The sequence below is a fragment of the Trachinotus anak genome, unplaced genomic scaffold (genome assembly GCF_046630095.1).
Source record: "Trachinotus anak isolate AG129_WGS33_773 ecotype Australia unplaced genomic scaffold, CSIRO_AGI_Tana_v1 ptg000008l, whole genome shotgun sequence".
Lineage (NCBI taxonomy): Eukaryota > Metazoa > Chordata > Actinopteri > Carangiformes > Carangidae > Trachinotus > Trachinotus anak.
Window position 1 is genome coordinate 2,542,120 of NW_027273859.1, and position 22,326 is coordinate 2,564,445.

General features: G+C 41.0%; 1 protein-coding gene across 1 annotated transcript in view; it reads left to right on the plus strand.

Moving 5' to 3' along the window:
* whrnb (whirlin b) overlaps nucleotides 1-22,326 on the plus strand; it is a 72,227-nt gene that overhangs the window by 10,254 nt on the left and 39,647 nt on the right. Inside the window, exons 2-3 of the mRNA XM_071481842.1 lie at nucleotides 16,523-16,699; nucleotides 22,057-22,182. Of these exons, the coding sequence (XP_071337943.1) occupies nucleotides 16,523-16,699; nucleotides 22,057-22,182 (303 nt within the window). The remainder of the gene's footprint in view (nucleotides 1-16,522; nucleotides 16,700-22,056; nucleotides 22,183-22,326) is intronic.

Here is a 22,326-nt window from a genome sequence, read left to right on the forward strand (position 1 = left end):
AGTTCTACCGGGGGACTTCAATGCCCATGTGGGCAACGATGGAGAAACCTGTAGGGGCGTGAGTTGGAGGAACGTCCTCCCTGATTTAAACCTGGGCGATGCTTTGTTACTGGACTTCTCTGCTAGTCATAGTTTGGCCATAATGAACACCATATTCCAACATAAGGTAGCTCGTAAGTGTACCTGATACCAGAGCACATAATGCCAAAGGTCAATGATCAACTTCGTGGTCGTTTCATCAGATCTGCGGCCGTATGTTCTGGACACTCGGGTGAAGAGAGGGGCAGAGCTGTCAACTGATCGCCACCTGGTGGTGAGTTGGATCAGATGGTGGGGAAGGCTGCCAGACAGACCTGGTAAACCCAAATGTGTAGTGAGGGTGAACTAGGAATGTCTGGTGGAGGCCCCTGTCCACACCTCCGGAGGAATTTCTCGTACATCCCGGGGGAGGTTGGGGACATGGAGTCTGAGTGGGCCATGATCAAAGCCTACATTGCAGAAGCAGCAGTTGGGAGCTGTGCTCTGAAGGTCCTCGGTGCCTGTTGAGGTGGACACCCAAGAACCTGCTGGTGGACACCGGCAGTGAGGGAGGCCGTCAAGCTGAAGAAGGAGACCTTTAGGATCTGATTGGCCCAGGGGTCTCAGGAAGCAGGAGATAGGTACCGGGTGGCCAGAAGGGCTGCATCCTCAGTGGTTGCGGAAGCAAAAACTCGGGTTTGGGAGGAGTTTGGTGAGCCTATGGATGAGGACTTTTGTTTGGCTTCGAGGAGACTCCGGCAAACCATCTGGGGACACAGGAAGGCTTGTCCAACGCTGTGTTCAGCTTGGCAGAGGTCACTGAGGTAGTTAAGAAGCTCCTTGGTTCTGCTTGAGTTTCTTCCCCTGAAAAGGGAGTTTTTCCTTGCCACCACCACTAAGTGCTTGCTGCTAGGGATAATTCGACATAGCAAGAAAAGCACAGGTGTTCACCAGATGTTGTCAAATGTAGGACCTTGTCTTTCTTGAAAAGTCAGACTCAGATATGGAAATATAGCTGTTCTTACTTTACGCTTTATTCTTTTCACTTCATCAGTTTAAATTTGTATGATTTCCTGTGACGTCAAAGCATCTTTGTTAATGTGGAAGAAAAACCAAACAAAACAAAAACAAAATAAAAAACAAGAAAAGAAAATTATTTTTGACTGAGAGAAATCAATGTGTTGTTTGACCACCAGATAAAACTGATGGATTAGTAATACAGTTGGTAACTTAGTTGGAATAAAACATAATGATTGTAAACTACAGGACTGACATGGTTGTTCAGTGTGATCGGCTCATAATTAATGGTGACTATAAAAACAAGTAACTAAAAGAAAATTTGTTAATCAGTGTTTGAAGAGAAAGTTGTCAGATATGGCAAAACTTAAATGAATGGTTGGGATCTGATGAAAACACTTTAATTATAATTGTCCCATCCACCACATTCATATTAAGGTCTAATCAATGAAACTAAACCTCATTACATTTCTCTAATGAAAACTGTAAGACTAGCTTAAGAGTTTCCAATCATGCGCACGGTACATCAGTGCATGTCAGCATGCTAACATTTGCTAGTTACTACAGCTGAGGCTAATGGGAATGTCACCAAATTTGTAATATTCAGTCATACACCAAAGTGTCCAGGATAAATAACCTGATGATGGCACGTCAGGAAAAGTTAGAGGCTCACCAAATTATTAATTAAGTCTTTCTCCTCTGCCAAGGCATGGCTTTTTTTCTGGCGTATCTGGCGTTTCCACTCCCCAAAAAGAGTCAAAAGTCAATGATTAACTGTATGTAACTGATTTGGTCATTTGATTATTTGCTAATTTGTTAGGTAATTTGCACCACTTAAATTTGGGTGGGATACATTGGGGAAAGACAACACTAACTCACTTTAAGTTTTTTACAGGCGTTATTTATTCCTAGATTTATTTCGTTTTTAAGTTGCTGTTGTATACTGTTATTGTACTATTTGAAAATTTAAATGTCTTATTTTGTTAAATTGTCATGAGAAACAAAATCAAGTCTCATGCAGACTGACATGATTTCAAATCAGGCACTGGTGTTATATGTGTTGTTACCAGGAGCATGCCATCAGGGCAAGCAGAGCAGTGCTTGCTCAGTTAAAGCTAAGAACAGACATAGAATGATACTGAAGCAGAAGCAATATCTCTCCTTGGAACAGTGTTAAATCCCATAGAAAATCTGATGTTGCCTGTTTGCATCCATCATGTAATTTCCTGCCCACTTGTGGTTGCAGCAGGCTAAAGCTGGCTTGATTACCAGCCATCATATCTATACTGACGAAGGCTGAAGCTTGTCAACCATCGCTGCTTAAAGTCACTCTTGACTCAGCTTCTACCATTCTGAGATCTGTTATATTGCACACACCATACGCATGCAATGACGTGTGGAAACTAAATTTGATCGTTATGTGTTAGAGGCAGCAGTAGCAAGTAAATGAGCAGATTACACTGATTTATTATCTCTGTGCAAGATCTCCTGTAAATTTGAGAAGTTTGAGACAGAATGTTGTTACAGGAGTAGAGCCGCTCCTTTCAGGAACAGTTTAGTATATAGATTGTTTGCACAGCGGGAGAGAGAGAGATAGATAGTGTTACTGGCCTCAGGTCTAGAGGGGGAACCTGGGCCAGTCGCTGTTTTGCTTCACAAAATATTCTTCACAGTCAAGATCACTGTCATCAAACAAAACATATGCCTGTATCAAACTAAACACACATGCCTATAAACTGACCTCCAAGTACTGTTCACAATTAACATCATATTCCAGTTGCACAATGTATATTTTACTCCTCAGTATGGTTTACTGTTCTTCTGACTGAAAATAAGTTGTTTCAACTACCCGCATCTTGGCGTAATAAAGCTCAAGTGGAGTACTATCTCATAGCTACAATTTCAAAGGAATGAAAATGACTAAACAAAACAATGAAATACAAATAAAACATCTCTACAGGAATTTTTCTTTCTGTTGAACCACTTCAGTCCATCCACACGAACAAACTATGGTGCCATAAAATTACAAGACATTCACGACAATTTAACACAGAACTTGTAAACTCAAAAACAATACTCTTCCCTTGTACAAGGAGATAATACACTCCTGTATCTTGTTATCTGCTGAATAAGCAATAGCAGTGATGCTGACAACCAGAGCAGATAGTTAGCTAGTTAGTTAGCAATTTGCAGTATAGTTCTGAACCTACAGTGCAATGTATGTGCACCACAGGCTCTTTGTGCTACAACTGCAACTACAGCTACAGCTCCTCAAAACCAAACCTCCTGTACACTCCCCATGTCCCAAATTCTCTGATGATGCTGCCATCTTAGCTTTAATGAAAAAGGATAGTGATCTATTAATATTCAGAGATACAAGGGTGTGTGAAATGGTGTGAGGACAACCACCTTGTCTTGAATGTTAAAAAGATGGAGGAGATGGTGTTTGACCCCAGGGGAGGAGGTGACCGCAGGTCTGTGGTCACCCACAACTACACCATCTCACAGGTCTTCACAGGTGTTTTTATGGTCAACCCATTAACATGGAAAACAAATGAGGACAATCTCTAGAGCAGATGACGGCATTTTCTACATCGACTCACAGCGCTGATCAATAATTGATGTTCATTTCCTATCAGGCAGTTTTAAAGAGCCTCATCACATGTGGCTCTGTGCAGCTGAAGTCGAAACTGGTATGACTGATGCAGACTGTATGGAAGAGGATTCAGATAAAGCAGCATTTGTCCCTGCGGTCTACTGACAAACAGGCCACCCAGAGGCAAGCCAGCAGGATAGTAATTGACCCATCCCATGTTGTACGTGCTGAGTACCACACACTGCCCACTGGTGAGAGGTTCAGATGTAATACAGTACATATGCATGTGCATATAGGCCCATGTATGTTTTTGTATGTGAAATGTGAAATGTTATGTATTTTTAGAGGACCTATTCGCTGTTTGTTATTTATGAATCTTGTGTGTTATTTATCATATTTATTAACACATTCATATATTTTTGTATGAAGACAAATTTAATCTTGAATGTTGAATCTCCACCTCCTCCTGCTCCCAACTACTGTCTCTCTCTCTCACTCTCTCTCTCTTTCCCCACTGTCATGTTGTATCACTCCATTCTCTTTTCCATGAATGTGTTTATTGTCTCTAAATGTATTGATTAAAGATTATGATATAATAATTTTAGAAATAATATTGAAACAGTTTTTCTCAGGTTTTTATAACCCAACTACATATTTTATAATCAAGATCACTAAATGATGATTTTTTTGCTGAATTTGGTGAGTTCATAGAAACCCCACGTCTGAACTATGCTGATGAGCAGGGCCTCACTCACAGACTGCCTGTTGAGGGCAGGATCAGGATCAGCTCAGCTGTGGATGCTGTCTCAGTAAACCAGGAGCTGAACACACAGGCTGCACCTGCAAACTCAACCAAAACCACAGGGCACGTTTGCTGATGCTACTTTCTAAGTAAATCCGTCACTGAGAGTCCAGTCTGAAACCATCTGGCAGGGAAATCAAGGGAGACCAAATCTGAACATTTTTGTAATATTCCCCCACAGATAATCTGACGGTCATGACCACTTTAAGCAGGGACTGGGTCAGGTGTGTGCAGATGAAAAAGTTGGTGCAGTTTGAACGCCTCAGTCCAGAAGGAGGCCAGCAGGGTTCCCTCCACTGACTGTTGCCATCCACAGCAGGTGTTAACTTTTGCATCTTTAATAAAACATGTTTGTTTCAGGCCTTTCATCTGCACTGTAGTGTCTGCTGAAATACACCACTTTACCAAACTGCGCCTCTCACTGTATGCTCTGTTTCCCTCTGTCTGAGCTGTCACCTTGATCCGAGTCGCAACACTTGTGTAAACTCCTCGACTAACTCCTCATGTTTGCCTCTCAGACTCTCTCTCTTCCTGTCTCTCTCTCACATTCCTTCTTGATCTCTCTCTCTCACCAGCCTTCTCTCTCTCCCTGGTGAGAGTTGTGCATTCAGTTGTGTATTCTTTTTTAGAAACTCTGACAGAATATGAAACCCAAACACTCTCCACAGAGGAGTGTGAAAATCTGCCTCACCACATTAAACTTGAAATGGGAAGAGATATTCATGGGGCATTTCAGTGATGTTTCCTCTGCAGAGAGAGCATCAATCTACATCGGTTTATTTCTGTGTGAAATGAGGATTGTGGGAGCTGAGGCCCTCTCTGTTCTGTGTCCCTGAGGCTCAGCTGTAAATAACAAATAAAATCAAAGTGTATGGAGAAGAGGGATTTACAGATGGAAAATTTTGCTCAGTTTGGGGAAATATGGTGTTAATCACAATCATCTGGCAGAACCCCTGTAATGATTCAACCTGTGATATCATTTATGATTCAGCACAGTGAAACTGAAAAGTTACATTAGTGATTAGAATGTAATGTGCTGTATTTGTGTTTTTGATTGGTTGTATCACTTTTGGTCCTTTTTAAAATATTCAGGTTATACTGCACCTTTAATACCCAATGCAAACCCTGCACAAGCCCCCAAATCCTTTGTAATGACAGTAAATGATGGACAGAGGCAAAGAATTTGACCAAGATTACAAAGTTTATTTACTTATTGGACTTAGAATCAAACAACCGAACAAAATAAAAACTGACAGGAGATTTATTAGGTCTAATTTGATAAAAACAGACGTATAATATCAACTACAAAAAATATAACGTAATGTAAAACATTGATATAGCATAAAAAAATATTCCCTATTATCCCTATTCATTCCCACTCCTCACCACTAAGATTATTAGTCAAGTCCATTTCATATAATTAAGCTATATTGTTCTCTATATGTTTTTTATGTGCATAAACAGCGATGATGTTTTGTGGGCTAAGCTGATCCAGCGACAGTGAACTGTGGTGGATACTCTTGTGAGCTGAAGAAAGGATATTCCCCGGGAGTTCAGAGCCACACGTCTCAGGCAGGAGTAGTAATTGAAAACTTGATGCGCATCAACATGAGCAGTACAATGCCTACAAGCAGTAATGCCACATCAGTTTTCTAAAGCTGTCTTGTCCTACAGGGTGTATATGTATTTGCAGGGATCACATTGTTTCAACACAATTCTGTACCTTACCCAAGTAAGACCAGTCTGTAGTGTCAACCTGTATGTGGGAAGATTCTACTGGTCCCTTAAATCTGAACATACTCACATATTTTACCTACCGGTACATACAGTATTTCATGCCCTTCATTCATCCTCTTTTGGAGCTGGTTGTTTGCTTTTCCCCTACATCCTTATCTATAAGACATTGGTTACCATAGCAATGGAGGATAAAGATTTTAACCCTCCTGTTATGTTCATTTGTCAGGAACAGCAATGGTGTTCCCGGGTCAATTTGACCCAGTGCATGTTTAATTATCCAAAAGATGTCCGAAACCAAAAAAATCCTAACAAGCACTGTGAATATTTCATTACTAACGCCATTACTAACTATTCTATCAAGATTTAGTGCAATGGTGTTCCTTACCTCTAACAGGTAATGGTTCAATTAGGATAATTCACTCGTTTTTCATAAAAAAAATGCATGTTCAAACTTTTTTTTAAATGTTTCACCACTTTATTGCTTTTGAAAGACCAACATATGAAACACAATAGTTTTACATAACATTGTAATAACCCTGTGCCATGTCGAGCACCACCCTTGTGCCCTGATTCTTCTTTGGGGCTCCTCCAACTGGCTTTCCAGTGTAAACCTGCATGTTCAATGCATAGCTGGTGTTAGCATCACATGCTGCCCAGATTTTTATTCCATATTTAGCTGGTTTGGAAGGCATGTATTGCCTAAATGGGCAGCGACCTCTGAATGCCACCAGCCTTTCACCCACTGTGATATTAGGGCCTGGGTTATAGAGTAGTGGAAGTTGCTCTACCCACTTGTCCCACACAGTCCTAATAGCTGCCAGCTTGTCTCTCTCCCGTCTACCAGCCCTTGTCTCTCGATTATCAAATCGGATTACTCTGGAGAAAATGTGAAAAGTCTCCAGAGACATTGTGGCTCGAAATATAGCCCTGCCTGTCTCTGCATCCCACAGACTGGCTGTCGATTCATCCTTCGACTTATAGACCCCAGCAAGGATGAGGAGCCCCAAATATGTATCTAAACGTGTTTTGTCTAGCACCTTCCAATTCTCCCTAAAAACACACCTCCCTTCCAGATTAGTCATTTCCAGAATGATTTTCTGTATTGAATCTGGCATGACCAGCTCAAAAGTTGACTTGATGTCAGTCACACGAGTCACTGCCATCCTAGTGGGCCCTGGCACTGTCTTGATTATGTTTTCTGCAGACAGTTTTGCCTGACGCATATTTGGGGATGAAGACCACTGTATTTCACCATTTTTTGACATGAATGTCTTGCTTGGAGGAATAGGAATAGCAATTCCCTCATCTGGTTCAAAATCAGAATCATTAGAATCAGAATTTAGCTCAAGATGGTCTTCATCTTCAGACACATCCTCCTCCATTTCACTGTCATGATCAATGATGACTTCCAGAGCCTCCTGGACTGTCATCCTTTTGCTTCTGCTGCTCATTTTGTAAAGGTTTGCCTGACAGGGTGTAATGTTGGTAGGACTCCCATGCAGAGAATCTTTTATATGTTTTGCCCCTCCCCTGTTGAGTGTCCACTGAATGTGGGTGGAGTTTTCCCGCGAGAACATAAATGGTTCTTGTCAAATATCATAACACCTGCACCTGTGTGTGTGTGTGTGTATGTGTGTGTGTGTGTGTGTGTGTGTGTGTGTGTGTGTGTGTGTGTGTGTGTGTGTGTGTGTGTGTGTGAGAGAGAGAGAGAGAGAGAGTGAGAGTGAGTGATTGGGATGAAATATGTCTCACAGTTGCAAAGAAAAAAATAGTCGACATTTCTGACACCCTTTTACCTCCAGTTTGACTGCTGGATCAAATTGCCCTGAACAGTATCTATGTGATATAAACATGCAGGGGGTGGTTGCAAATATGTGAGATGAACCATTTTCATATTATATGTTGATTACACTAATTAAGGCAAGCAGAAGAAGTTTCATACTGAAAAAATACTTTTAACTATTTTTCCTAGATCTTCAAACTTTTAAACAGGTCAATTTGACCCGGAACATAACAGGAGGGTTAAAGATCTTCAGCTGGACACTATCAGTCATAATTGTGGCTAAACAGTGAACCACTGCATAACACTATGCGGTATTCATGACCTGCACTCTTGGGCTATGTTCATACTACATTTTAGTTTTAAAATGTATCTCTTATGCTATGTTTTACCCCTGGTGTTCTTGAGTCACCTAAAATGGAGACTTTTGAAAATGCTGCTGGACCTGTTTTAGTTTGAAAACTGCAGGGTTGTGTTGTAGTGTGGACGGGAGAAAATTACAAGTGTTCCTGACTGTGTTGTCTTTGCTAGCAGCTGTTATGCAGTTAGATTCTACCTTTTAATGCTACAACTGTCTTAGCTGTTCCAAGTCCACAATATTTTATATAACTAATCAATTGCAGAGTAGACACAGTAGACAATCTTCTTGTTTACATCGCTACGCTCATGCCCCGTGTACATGACTGGCCATGCATGTATGTGTTTTAAAGTGTGTTAGTGTGTACGGAGATGGTTTCTGATACAGAGCTAAAACAGTCGACTGGACGGAGATCGTTTCCACTGTAATACATTATTTTAAAATGAAAAGGTATTAGTGTGGATACAGCCTTGTGGTGTAAGTGTGTGCCTACAAAATAAGAGAGGACTAGAAGGAGAAAAATTCCTTCACATTAATGGTGTCAGGTGTCAATTTACAACATAGGAATGTTCACTCACTAGCTTCACTCTACTTGTTTGCATGTCTGTGCTGTTCACCTTCGTTTCCCTCTCAGCAGCAGTCCTTGGGCCAGACGGGGGTTGGCTGTTGTCCTGGTAGCCAGTTAATATTGAAACCTTTTATGATCTCGCTGTCAGCAAATTCCTGGATACAGGATTTATAAATCTGGGGTTCCACGACATAGCAAATGTTCAGCACCTGAAAATGCGACTCACCACTGGAATGCAGTCAGTGAACAAGACCTCAGCTACTTCAGTGTCAGCTCCTGTGACTACCTCAAGCTTCCCTGCAGGGGCTGCTGCATCTTAGTGTGCTGCAAAGGGTGGAATATGGGCAGAGTTTGATACTCAGATGCTTGCACCACCGACACTGATGCGTTAATAAAAGAGAGGGTAATTTCACGGAATCTAGGTCCACTACTTTGGTGGAAAAAGACAGAGCAAGCAGACTCCTCTCTAAGCAAGCTTGCCAAGAAATACCTGGGAGTCACTGTGTCATCTGTACCTGCAGAAAGGATTTTCTCAAAGGCAGTTAAATCAGGAGGGACTAATAAGAGGAACAACAAGGGTAAGAAATCAAAGTAAATGAAAGTTATTGTGGACAGATGTAAAAAAAACTTTGGTGCTTAGACCCTGGCAGGAAGTGGATCACCATGGAAGTGGTCCTTAGGTTTAAGGTACTTCCAATTAGAGTAATCTTCCCCTGGAGCCTAGATGCTGGAGGTGGTGAAGAGGAGCCATGTGTGAGGAAAAGTGCAATGAAAGGGAAAAATGTAAACATGTCACTGTTTGACTCCCAGTGTCACTCAAGAGGGGGGGATATTTCCTTGAAAAAAAAAAATGCCATTTTTGATTTTCTGGAAGTTAGTAAGCCAGATAAGCTAAATGGAAGGGGAAAATGTGAACAAGTTATTGTTTCTGAACAAAAACACATTCAATTTCATATTTTTCTTATTTCCATATAAAACTGTCTTGTGCTTTCACATGAATTTGATTATGTAATTAATGGTGGAAAGCTAAATGAAATTTTGGAATCAACCCAGGTCTCACAGGTATAAATTCTACCATCCTTTAAATGATGCTCCTGTGGGAGAAAACGCTTAGTGGTCATTCACATGTATTAAAATTTAGCCCACTGATGGTGCATTTACCTCAGAAATCATGACACTGCACTACCCTACATGAAAGTACATAAGCTGATCTTAATAATAAAAAGTATCTCTCTCTCTCTTGTTATGCACACAACCTACTACTGAGCTATTGCTGAAAGGAGCTGCTCTACTCCTGTAAGAATATACAATATACAATAAGCTACCTAATATCACCAGCCTTACATTATCAGATTGTTAATAATGATAACAGGCCGGGGTAGAGCTAGTTTAAAATGTGAAATCAAGGGGAAAAGGGGAGCTGCAACACTGTTGGCTCACTGAAGGTAAAAATGTTTGATGCAAAAATATTGGGGTTTTTTTGCTCTGTTAAAAAGCAATTTCCTAAAGTTTACTTCTTTATGTCTTTGATCTGTTACTGTGTACAGTTTTTTATTGAAATGTAAATACAGATCTTCTGTGTTAATAAACCATTAGGCTGACAGCATTTAAAAGTCCTATTTGTTTTTGAGGGGTTGTTGTGTCCCTGAAGTAATGTGCTTACATATTAAAATATGTTTCCAAAAAAAAAAAACTTCTGAAAGGCATATGTGCTTTACATAAATATTTCAAATATTTTGTGGTACACATTGAAGCATAAATGACAGAAATAAACATACTATGTGAATTTCAAGTGAACCTGGACCTGGGAATAACAAGTCTAGGACAACCTGTTCTGAAATGTTGTTATCTTTAAGGACTTGAATTAGTCATTACCTTTTGTGTTGTAAAGGAGGTTTGAATGTTAATGCTGAAATATCTAAGATTTCCCCACTTTTTCAGATACTTATGAGTTAAGATAGTGTTATGGGTGTTATGGCATCTGTTGATTTATTAGTCCACTACCTAAACAAGACTGGGTCAAAACGTAAGCGTATGGCTGGATGGCCTATGGTCAAATCCTGATTTTATAACTGTGACGTTTACTGACAAAATCACCAAACACATAAATCAAAGCCAAAGACTGAGCTGTGATTTCAGCTGGGTTCACTTATAAAATGATCACTCAGAGAGAACGTTAGAAGAGACAGACCGTCTTTCCTTTTTTAAGTTATCTTTTAAGGCTTTTGCCTTTATTACAGTCAAAGTGAGAGAGAGTCACAGAAAAATCGTAGAGAGAGAGAGAGAGAGAAAGAGAGTGACATGCAGCAAAGCAGATGTCAGCGGCTCGGTGGACGGCAGCTTGGCACTAAGCTGAGCAGTGGTGGAAATACCATCACTCAGTCAGTCAGCCAGTCAGCCATTCAGCAAGTCAGTCAGCCAGTCAGAGACATTTGCAATTATAGGGCTGGCCCTGCTGTTGCGGTCCATCTAAAAACAGTGGTATTTAACAGGTAACTGAATTTAATGTTCACTATACTAAGTCAAAAAGTACACGGATCAGCCCCAGGCCTGTGGTAGCTATGGGTTAAAATTGAAGTTTCGTTTTTACAGCTGATAAAAAAATGGCAAAGAAAACATCAATATCGTTCTCTAACCTACAGCCCACCCCCAAAGTGATCTGCTCCTCCCCCTGTCTTCTCACAGTGCTCAGGCACAAACACATCTGACCCGTCCACTGCACAGTGTCTGCCAGAGCCATTTAAAGTGTTATATAAGGTGGAGTATAAGTACCATTAGGTGTTGAATTAAACACTGTTGGGATTTATATATGCATGTATATGCTGAGGGTATTTAGCCTGTCTTCCCTTCCCCTTGTGCCAGTTTGTCTTGGTTCCTATAGTGACAAGAGTTCCACCCTTTTGTAGTCTGTTTCCCTGTGTGACTTCAGCTCAGTTTTTTGACCTTGCCTCACTTCATTCCTTTTAATTTGTCTGCCTGTGTTTGTTTGCTCTCTCATGTACCAACCCTTTTTGCTGGGTGATGAGACTTTTGAAACCTATTTTTGTGTCTGAGTCGAGCATTTGAGTCCCTGCCTCGTGGTTATGTCCTAGTTATTGTTATTAAATATGACTTTTTTAGGTGAGCACAAAATATACATTTTCTGGGCCATGTATGAGCTCATGTAGTTTAGGTGGTAAAAGCACATTTTCAAAACAATTGATGAGGTTACCTTTCAAATGATGTCTCATATGTGCATTTTGGCCTTACAATTCTTCTGTAATAAGCATTTTCATTTGGATATGCCAAATTAAATTAATTTTAATTAAACAATGACTGCTTCATTCTACTTGTGTGTATGCAAAAATAAGATTACATAATCACATCAATCACATCAGGCCTTCAGCAAGCTCCAAAAAAAGCAACTCTGCCTCAGATTGCTCCATGGAGGAGGAGGAGGAGGAGGAGGAAGAAGGATTTCAGGGGGTGAGGTTATCCTTTGCTGTCAGTTTGACGAGGCCAACGTCATGTGACCGCTTGTTATAGAACAAATCTTGTTGACTGCTCAGCTCCTTTGGCTGCTTTCCCTATTAAAACTCCACTGCTGGATGCTTCTGCTGTTAAGTGTCCTTGAACACAGCTCTCCATTTTTCAAAGTGCATATTCTAGGTAACAGGCATCAGTGTGAGGGAGGGGCCAGTGGGAATCAGCTCCCTAATGTGGAGGAGCAGCGATAAATGCAGAGGCGTATTGTAGTATACATGCATACACACTGCATGCATGTATACAAAAGGAAAGAGAGAGAGAGAGAGAGAGAGAAATCAGGTGCAGCAACTGTGATAAATGAACTAGTAAAGGAAAGCAGCTGGCTCAGGAGATTTGAGGTGACAATCAATTTAACTCAATATACTTCCTCTACTCACATGCGCGCACGTATGCACACATAGGCACACATACGCACATTGGTCTTACTGTATACATATACATAATGCATTCCCTAGCTGCTTACCCTCATGTGTCATAAATAAATGCCTAACCCCAACCCCAACCTGCTGACAGCAACACCCAGCGCCATCAAAACATCAGAGGAGGGAATATCCAGTCATGTAAGACATGTATATTGCTGCACACACACACACACACACACACACACACACACAATTACATAAGCTTTGTTTACCTCTGTATGTGAAGGTCAGTATGTTTACAGCTAGAGAGCATACTGCTGTCAGAGCCTGTGTTATTCTGTGCTCTTCGCGTGTCTGTGCGCTGCTGCAATGGTCTACTTCTCTACACAGACTATTATTCACTATTCTGGACCCTACGTTCATCTCCAGACAGAGCAGAGAATAAACTGAGACTTCACTGTAAGTGATGGCTTAAGGGTGAAGTAGCGATTCAGTCACAGTGTAGGGCCCCTGCAAACTGGGCGACCAGCGCTGATGTCTGCATTGGCCTCTTGTCGTGCACATCGCCTCTCCTCCAGCACAAAAATAAATCCATCAACAATTCCCTCCCATCCTCTCTCCATCCACCTACCCATCCTGCTCCATGCAAGACCCACTCAGAGCTCCTCTTCCACCCACTCCATCCTGGCTCAAGCACCGTGGGGATGCATATATAGCCCAAATTGCACTTGAGTGTCACTCGTCGCTGCCGGTTATGGGGCTGATCTTTGCCTCTCTATCTCTGAATGGCTCTGAGCCTGCAGAAATGTTGGCCCCGGAATAGAAAGCAGCTACTTCTGCCTCAACCTCTAATTTACTCTTGTGATACAACGCTGAACAAAGTGAATGGATCCGCCTGCAGGGACTTTCTTTGTCATGCAGCATTTTCTGTCTGTTATATGTTAGTGAAGCTCTAGTTGCAGACTACCATCACTCCCTCCAGTTTTCTCAGGGCTGTAATTGGGTAAAGAAGACACTGTAATGGTGGACACATCCTTTAACAGCTTGTTTCTCTTTACCGTGTGATGTCAGAGGTAATCATGGGAAATCAAATTTAATTCATTCTTCGAGGTCCATCTCTTAGAGGACACATATGAAATAATTAATGACATTATGACATAATTGATACTGGGTCAGCTCATAATTAGCAGCATTATGTTTTTCTGTTTGCTGCATTTGCCAATGCACTGTAGAATAGTGAAAGTGCTAATAAATAATATGAGGCTCTCTGACAGCTGTATACTGTCTTTTAAAGGATAATGATGTGACCACAGAAATAACTCTCCATTTCATCCAAACTGCTGTAGAAACACCTTTCCACACTCTTCCACACCCACGTTACACAGTGATTTGTCAGTCGCAGGTGGGATGGAGAGCAGGATTGGAGCTTCTCCCTCAAGCTCTTTTCTGTCCGTCACACAACTACTCTTGTCACTGTGTTCAGAGGAAACATGGGATGGTGGGTGAACAAAGTACATTAATGTCACACAAGAGACCAGGGTTCAAATCCAGAGTCCTGTCTGTGTTCTCGGTTAAGGCAGTAAAAGCACTTTGATTAAGGTTGGGGAAGATGGTAGTTTTGGTTAAATGTAAATAAACCCTTAGTGTCTGAAGTCACATTGGACTTTTATCAGTATTAAACCAGACCACAATCAAAGACCTGCTTGCCTGCTTGTCATTATAGGACATCCTCTTTTGTTAAAGTACCTTACCCTGTGTTGTGGCTGCATTTGAGTCTTGAAATTCTAAAATCACAAGACGTAACCATAGAAAAGTTGAATAATGCTGTAGTTACTACATGTGGATACTGTACTGTAAGAAGCAGACTTGGTGAACAACAAATCCACTCCCTGTTAAGATTTTACTGACATGTTCAGTATCAATGTATGTGCAACTTTCCTACAAAACATGCTGTTGCAGTTTAGTTGTATAGAAATGTAATTTTTAGGAGCCAGGTTTGTATCACTGGGAACAGGAATTGCCTTTTGACGTGATACAGAAATTACTTCATATGAACTAGTTTGTCTACAGCACACTGAAGAATTTAGACCTCTGACAGTAGATGGTTGAGAACCTCCAGGAGACTCAGGTTGTTGTTGAAAGTGTCTACATTTACTTTTCCAAACAACAAGATGTGTGACTTGACCTTTGAGCATTTTTGATGTTTGGATAGACATGATACTCTTCTGGTTTAATCTTCAGTGAATAGAATTAGGCAACTGTGTTAGAAAATGTCTGGTTCTTTGATTGAAAGTCAGAGGAACAGGTCTCTGTTTATGAAATCAGACATCACCTGGTGCATTTTGATCAGAAACATTAAATCACAGAGCTTAAGCTTTTGTTGCATGTGTTGCTACCAGTGATTCCGCTAAATTATGGATGATTTACAACAGTGTGTTGGTATTTTGTTCCTAACTGTAATCTCAGTTGTGATCTTAACTCTGGCTCTGATTTTAGGCTGGCACGTGAGGCTCACAGTTATTGTAATATTAGTGCCCTGCTACTAGTAAAAACTGAACTTCTCTAAAATAATGCAGACTGATGGCCATGGCATAATTTATGCAGCTGTCTCCATATTTAACAATATCACATCTCCTCCTTTCTATAAGTCTATAGATGCAGCAGATTCCTAATGTGGTTGGACAAAAAAAATGAAATCTACTTTTTCTGATTCAAAGCCAAATACTAAACCTAAACCTTAACCATGCTTTCATCTACTCCAAACCCATCTGTTAATTATACTAATCACATGACAAACAGTTGAGAGCAGAGGTTGTATGTTGTGTTGTGGTTTGTCTTAAATGAGTGAGTAATTTGCATTTCAGTGTTCTTGCTCATTTCACAGTAAGTCCTATCATTCATCTTCCAGACCCCGGCTGTCTTAGCTTGTTTTTTCAAACCTAAAACCTTCACAACACCACTTGTCTAACCTTCTCTGCCATTTCCATCAGCCAAAAGAAAAGGGCTTTCTGTCCTCTGCTGGACTCTCTCAAGCAGACCTGTGATTTTTCTACATCTGACACAGTGCTCTGAGACCATAAAGCCAACTGTTTAATTATCTATAATTACTCTGTCTTAGTGACTGATCACCTGTCACAGCAGCTCTCCTTCATCCATCCTCATACCTCTCCAAACAGAAATAACTGAGCTGTCACACAAAATGGAGAACTTTTCATGTCCCATCAAAAAGCTGTTGTGCCACTGTAATGGTGACATATCTGGGAGAACTGCAGGATGAGCACCATCCATCACAGATGTAGTCAGGGGCAGAGGCGTAGAACAGACCCAGTTTCAGACTGAGAGGCGGACTAAAATATCCTGCTGAACAGCTCCAGATATCCTGTATGTACATGCAAGTTGCTGCTCTGCCTAAATTTAATCAAGTAGAAATTAAATTATATCCTCAAGTATAAGTTTAAAACATGCAATTTCAAGATGTACAAGTTTCTGAGATGCATGTTTAGGAGATTGTTTTGTCTCATTGCGGTGCAGCAGGAACGAAGGCATATGCACAGTACAGAAATCCTACCTGGGTAGAGTGTGCAGTCTACTCCGTGGTAAATTAGGGTAATAAAGGTTGTAAGCCTTTTGTTTTTGCTTCGGTTTATTATTGGTGTCCTAACCTTTGAAACAAGATTTTGAGGGGGTGTTAAGTGGATCCTCATGAGGTCGTGAGGTCTACTGTATGTATCATAACCTCCCCCTCCTCTTCTGATGCAGGTGCTGAAGGGATGCAAGAAGCTGGCGATGTCAGTGTGTTCTATGGGTCGGATCCCTGGAGGCCACATTACCAACCACGTCTACAGCTGGGTGGACCCTCAGGGCCGGAGTGTATCTCCACCGCCTGACAGTCAGGAGGCAAACCAGAGGCAAGGGCCCGGCATGGAGGAGAGGACGGTAAGAGCAATTGGTCCGTGTGTGTTGTGGTGGTAAGGGAGGAAAAAAAAAGTCCAGCTGTAGAGGATATGATGCATTGTACAATTCAAAATGAATAAAACATTAGAGGAAGAGAGACATAAATGCATTGCAGACTTTAGAAGAGAGCACTTTTCTATGAAGGCAAAGGTACTGCTGCAGGATTTTTGAAATTCAATTCAAAACAGATTCAAAACAATTTATTATCAAGGATGATCGCAAGGTTTTTGTAATTGTTCTCCCACTCATGTCTGACAGCAATCACTTCCTGACTGGACCATGGCTCTCTGAAGCAGGGTCGGCCCTGGCAATTTTCCCTCTGGACCCCCCCCCCCCCCCCATAAATAACAATCACACAATATTATGCTCAATGTCCAATACTCTATCACTGTAAATTTTTCCCATACACATAGCGGCTGCATGGGCCGATCCACTTAAGGGGTGGGGGTAGGGGGCGCGATCATAACACGCACCTGCTTCTGAACCTGACCTGAAGAGGCAAATAAAGTATATTGGCCTGTGCAACCCCCCAAGCCAAATGGATGCAACTGAATTTGACGGGCCGCAGGGCTATTCATGGGCCGCTGAACATAGCCTATGTAGCCTACAGAAATAAATAACTTAAAAATTTTTTATTTGCATAAAAAAAATCTGAGGCTACTGGCCCAAATGTGGACAGGCCCACCTGGCATTTGCCCGGTTACACAGATTATCAGTCCGAGCCTACTCTGAAGTCACGGTCATCATGACCTTTGGTGTTGTGAAGTTTTCAAAAAAACATCCTACGACACAGTCACCCACCATAGGCCTGTGACTCTGGGGGTCTCTCAAGAGATGATTGACTCAAATTGATAATCTGAAAAAAGGAACTTGTTACTATGTTTTCATGAGTTCATTTTCATCATTAACCATTACACATTGATCTCTTAGTTAAAAAAATATAATGCTGGCAAAAAAATAAGAGAATATAAAGAATATTTCAGTGCCTCTAAACTTAAGTCACATTTACACTACCGGCCAGAAGTTTTACAACAGCCCCATTTATCCGTTTATTTATTGAAATTCAAGCAGTTCAAGTCAAGTGAATACGCCAACATGGTACAAAGTCGAGTGGTAAACTGCCCAAGGTTTATGTCACTGAAAACTGGAAAATCATGTAGATTCAATAGAAAACAATCCAACTGAAAATGAAGTAAGTGAAGCCTTGTAGGTTGATGCCGACAGTTCCTACAGGTTGATGACTTCCCAACTCTTTGTCTGTACAAATGCAGTGTTGGAACAAACTGCGTTACTACACCCTGTGATGCATTATTAGGACAGTACAGCACTGCAGGAAATAGGACTGTATATCACTATCAGAAGTAACAAAGGAAGACAGACTGGTTGGTCAGGGCTTCATCCTACAGCAAGATACTGGGGCAAAACATTATTACTATATATGTTAGTCTTATGCCAACAACACACTGGAGGCAATGATTTATGTCACTGCAAAATGCATGAAAAAAGATCTACACACTTAACTTTACGTTTAAGTAAGCAAGGCCACTAGAACAGAGGTTTCCATTCTCAAAAAAGAAATCCCACTTTTCAAAATTAAAAGCCCCATAAAAACAGTCCATATTTACTCATCTACAGACTGATTTGTGTTAAGCCCAGTTTTTTTTTTTTTGCTTTTGTAGTGCTCCAGTTTAGATTTGACTTAAACTTTTAGGTTGTGTTTCAGGTATTTATGTTGACTCATCCTGCAAGTTTTTTGATAACTGGCTGAATGTTTGTTGACTTTGTTCTGTTTGTGTGCTGAGCCACGCCCATTTGAAGTGCATTGGTCAACATCTTTAAAACCAAATAAGTTACCACCAAGCTTTATACAACTTTTGGTAAGCTTGGTCCAATAATGATGCACAGACAATCTGGTAGCAATTAGACCTATGCTAAAACTGCTGCCTAAGCAAAGTCACACAGCCAAATGCATCTCTGCAGATATGTATGGGGCTCACTTATGGATCATCCCACTAAAAGCTGCTCAGGAGCTGATTTACACCTGTGACATTCAACATTAGTTTACACAGGATGCTTCAGAAAACTGCTTATATTTGCTTATATTCAGATGAGCTTGGATGACCCGGAGGAGGGGCTAAGTGGAGATTTTGGACAGAGGTCTGAGAATCTTTCACTACTACAGAGGGAAAAATGGCCTGCTATATACAATGGGAAGAAGATATAAATCTTTTTCAGTGACGCTGCCAGATATGCCTGTTGGAATATAATATGCCAACTCTCTTTTCAAATGAATCATGTCTATTAGAATTGTTCTTTTGTATAAGAAATGAAGCACCAACCCTTCAAGTCCTCTCATCTGTGAGGGGACTTTCTGAGGGAACAGAAGTTCACAATTTTTCCATTTCCCATCAGAATCACTTTGTAATAGTTACAGTATGTTGAAAAACTATTTAACTATCTTTGCCTGTGTAACAAATGATAAATTGGGAATGCAAAGACTATATTTTACTTAAAGCTGCACTGATCAATATTTTCTATATTATCATATGGATCAAATATGTGTAATGCGAAGGGACAAATCCTTATAGGCGTCCACATTTCCTCTCAGCTCTGTGAAGCTTCTTAACTTTCTGAGGCTCATTGGTTTGGTTTTATGGTCTGGTTTCCAGCAGCAACACTCAGGCTGAGAAACCCAATGTTAGCTACCTGTCCATCACAGACCAGAGGACAGACAAAGTTAGCGATTAGCTGGGGAACATTGGAGGAGTGAGAGATTTCCCTCAGGAGTTGGTGGAGACAGAAGCTAAAAGTGCAGTGAATGCTGGCCTTATATTAATAAGGAGAGAAGAAGCAATTTGTTTTTTCAAATTATTTCTAATGTTCCTTTTGTATCTACTGGAAGTGTGTTCATGGGAGCATTTTTATGATCTGCCAGCCCTATCGTTAATGTGTGGTTTCAGTCACTAAAACAACCTTACAGGGGGAGATGGTGTTTAAACAAACACTGATGGTTTGTAAGAGACTGACTGTGCATGTAAATTATATCAGAAAAGTATCCGCCTCCTCATAATGACACGGTATGTAGGTCCACATGTGATTGGCCACAGTCACCTATCCTCTTACCTGAAACAACACATTATTTTAGTATGTACTTATTTCTCACAACAGAATGAAAAATGAATTTTCATAAAAGCATTCAGTGAATAGTAATCAGTGGCTCATGATCAAAGGAGCACAGTGTGATTATGAGGAGCACAAAGTTTTGGTAATTCAAGGCAGATTTAAGCTTTGCTCCCATGATGAAGGCTGAGGAGGTGGAGTAGGCCGGATGCCTGGATGTAATCGTGACCAATCAAAATCTTCTTCTTCCCATGAAAGACAGTGCACTCAGCTCTCTGACAGTTCAGTGGTGGCAGATAACACTCCAGAGTGTTTCGTCTCTCTTATAAAAGCTTCTCTCAGGAGGAAACTAACATCCTCTTGTATTATGAGGAGCAGAATCTCCACGAGTGATTATTATGTAAAATGTGCGAAAGAGTTGCCTTATTTAATTATTGCCACAATCAGTTTTACATCATACTAGTTGTAGAAAAAGGAGATCACTGGGTGAAAACTGGTTTGTTCTGAGTTGCTTTATTCTATTTATATATTGTAGGTACAGGTGATCATTTATCCAGCTACAGGTTATAGTGGCAGCAAGGTTGCCCAGATGTCTGTCTTCCTCATTTACCAAAGCTCATGACCATAGAACAGGTCAATTGAGAGCTTCACCCTCAGCTCAGCTTCCTCTCCCAACAGTCCGCCTAATGATCCCCCTCACTTGAGGACAACTTTGGGCAGGAACTCACAAAAAGAGAGTATGGTCCTATATAATGATAATACATATATATTTGAAATGACCTGAACATGATGAGGTCTGGGTCATGTATTTGTGGCAATTAAATATTTGAGAAATATGTGAAGGTGAGAGGTGGAGCCTGCAGCACCAACCACATGATTTACAAGTGCACAATGAAGTAGCAAATATCCATTCTGCTGCTGCTCAAGTATGTAATCATATAGTAATTACTAATAACAGCATCAGTAATAGATGATAAGCTATTGCAGTTATGCACACTGCAAAAGGAAGACAAACCAGCAGCAGGTCATTTTCTACATTTAAGGCTCTTTGATAGCTAAATCTTTTTGGTTCACACAGATCAGCAGTTGCAACACACACTCAGTGAGCCACGGGCAGTACACCTGAGGAGCATTTGCATAACTTTGTATAATGTCATTTAAAAACCTTTATTGGGGATTCGTGTTGAAGTGAAACTGACAAAAATATATATAAAACAGCTTTGACAGGCATGCATGCTAAAAACAGCAATGCTTGTGATATCTTTGACATGCACATACAAAACACAGTAAGAGTAACAACAAACTGCACTGATTGTGACAGACACATCCTGCTGCATCCTCTCGCTACTTGTCTCAATTCCACAGTGACACACCAATGTCACATTTTAAGGTTTTCAGGGCCCACATACAGATGCAGACATTGAGCTGATACTGTTGAAATGATTTACAAAACAAGAGGCTTAGATGCACATGAAGAAGGCAGGGTCCACAACAATGAAGCAAGAGGCAAATTAATCCGAAAATCCAAGTGATGGACAAAATAGAAACTGAAGCACATGGAAACACCAGGGAAAACTGGACAGACACACAAGGAGACTCTGGGGAAAGTCAACAGACAAACTGACAAGGACTCAGGGAAAGACAGAGACTTAAATACACAGGAGAAGCGAGGGTAACTGCCACAGGTGAGACACAACAGGGCGGGGCAGATAATCACAATGGTGGAAAAACTAGACAAAGACCGGAAGTAAAACATGAAATAAACAAAAGTCAAACATGTGCTGTGTCCCATTTCAGGGGCCACATCCTTCAGAGGCTGCATTTGAAGACTGAATGTGTCACAGCAGTGCACCTAAGCTGCACCATTTCAAAGCCTCTTTCAAATGCACCTGATCAATGCAACATTCTTTTCCTGTTCCTACCTATCCCAAGATACACTGCATGCTGGAAATGAAAGCAAACAACATTGACAGAGAGCCTGAGGTTTACACTTTTAACTTAAGAACTGGGTTTCAGCTCAGTTCAACAGCTAACAACAGGAGCAACAGTGAGGGCAGGCACAGCTGATGATGCGTAGACCAGACAGTCATTTTGGTCCTGCCCTTGTGGTCTGTGATGGCTAAAGAGTCCTGTCAGGGCAGATCATGACACCATGTTTACATGAAATAGTTTGGTTTATTGACAGTGCTGTGAGATCTGAATGTCATTCTTCCCTCCAGGTAAACCTGAATATGGATGATGGTCGCTCTCTGGGCCTAATGATCAGGGGAGGTGCTGAGTATGGGCTGGGGATCTACATCACTGGAGTGGACCCTGGATCTGCTGCAGATGCTGGTGCACTAAAGGTACCCCGACTTAACCTGTCCTGATAGCATGGCTGTATTACACCACAAAACGTGTCCAACATGTCCAGTCAAGTGAGGGTTAAAATCTTTAATCTTTAGTGTCACTTCTGTGTGATAATGCAACTGTAGATGCAGACTGACATG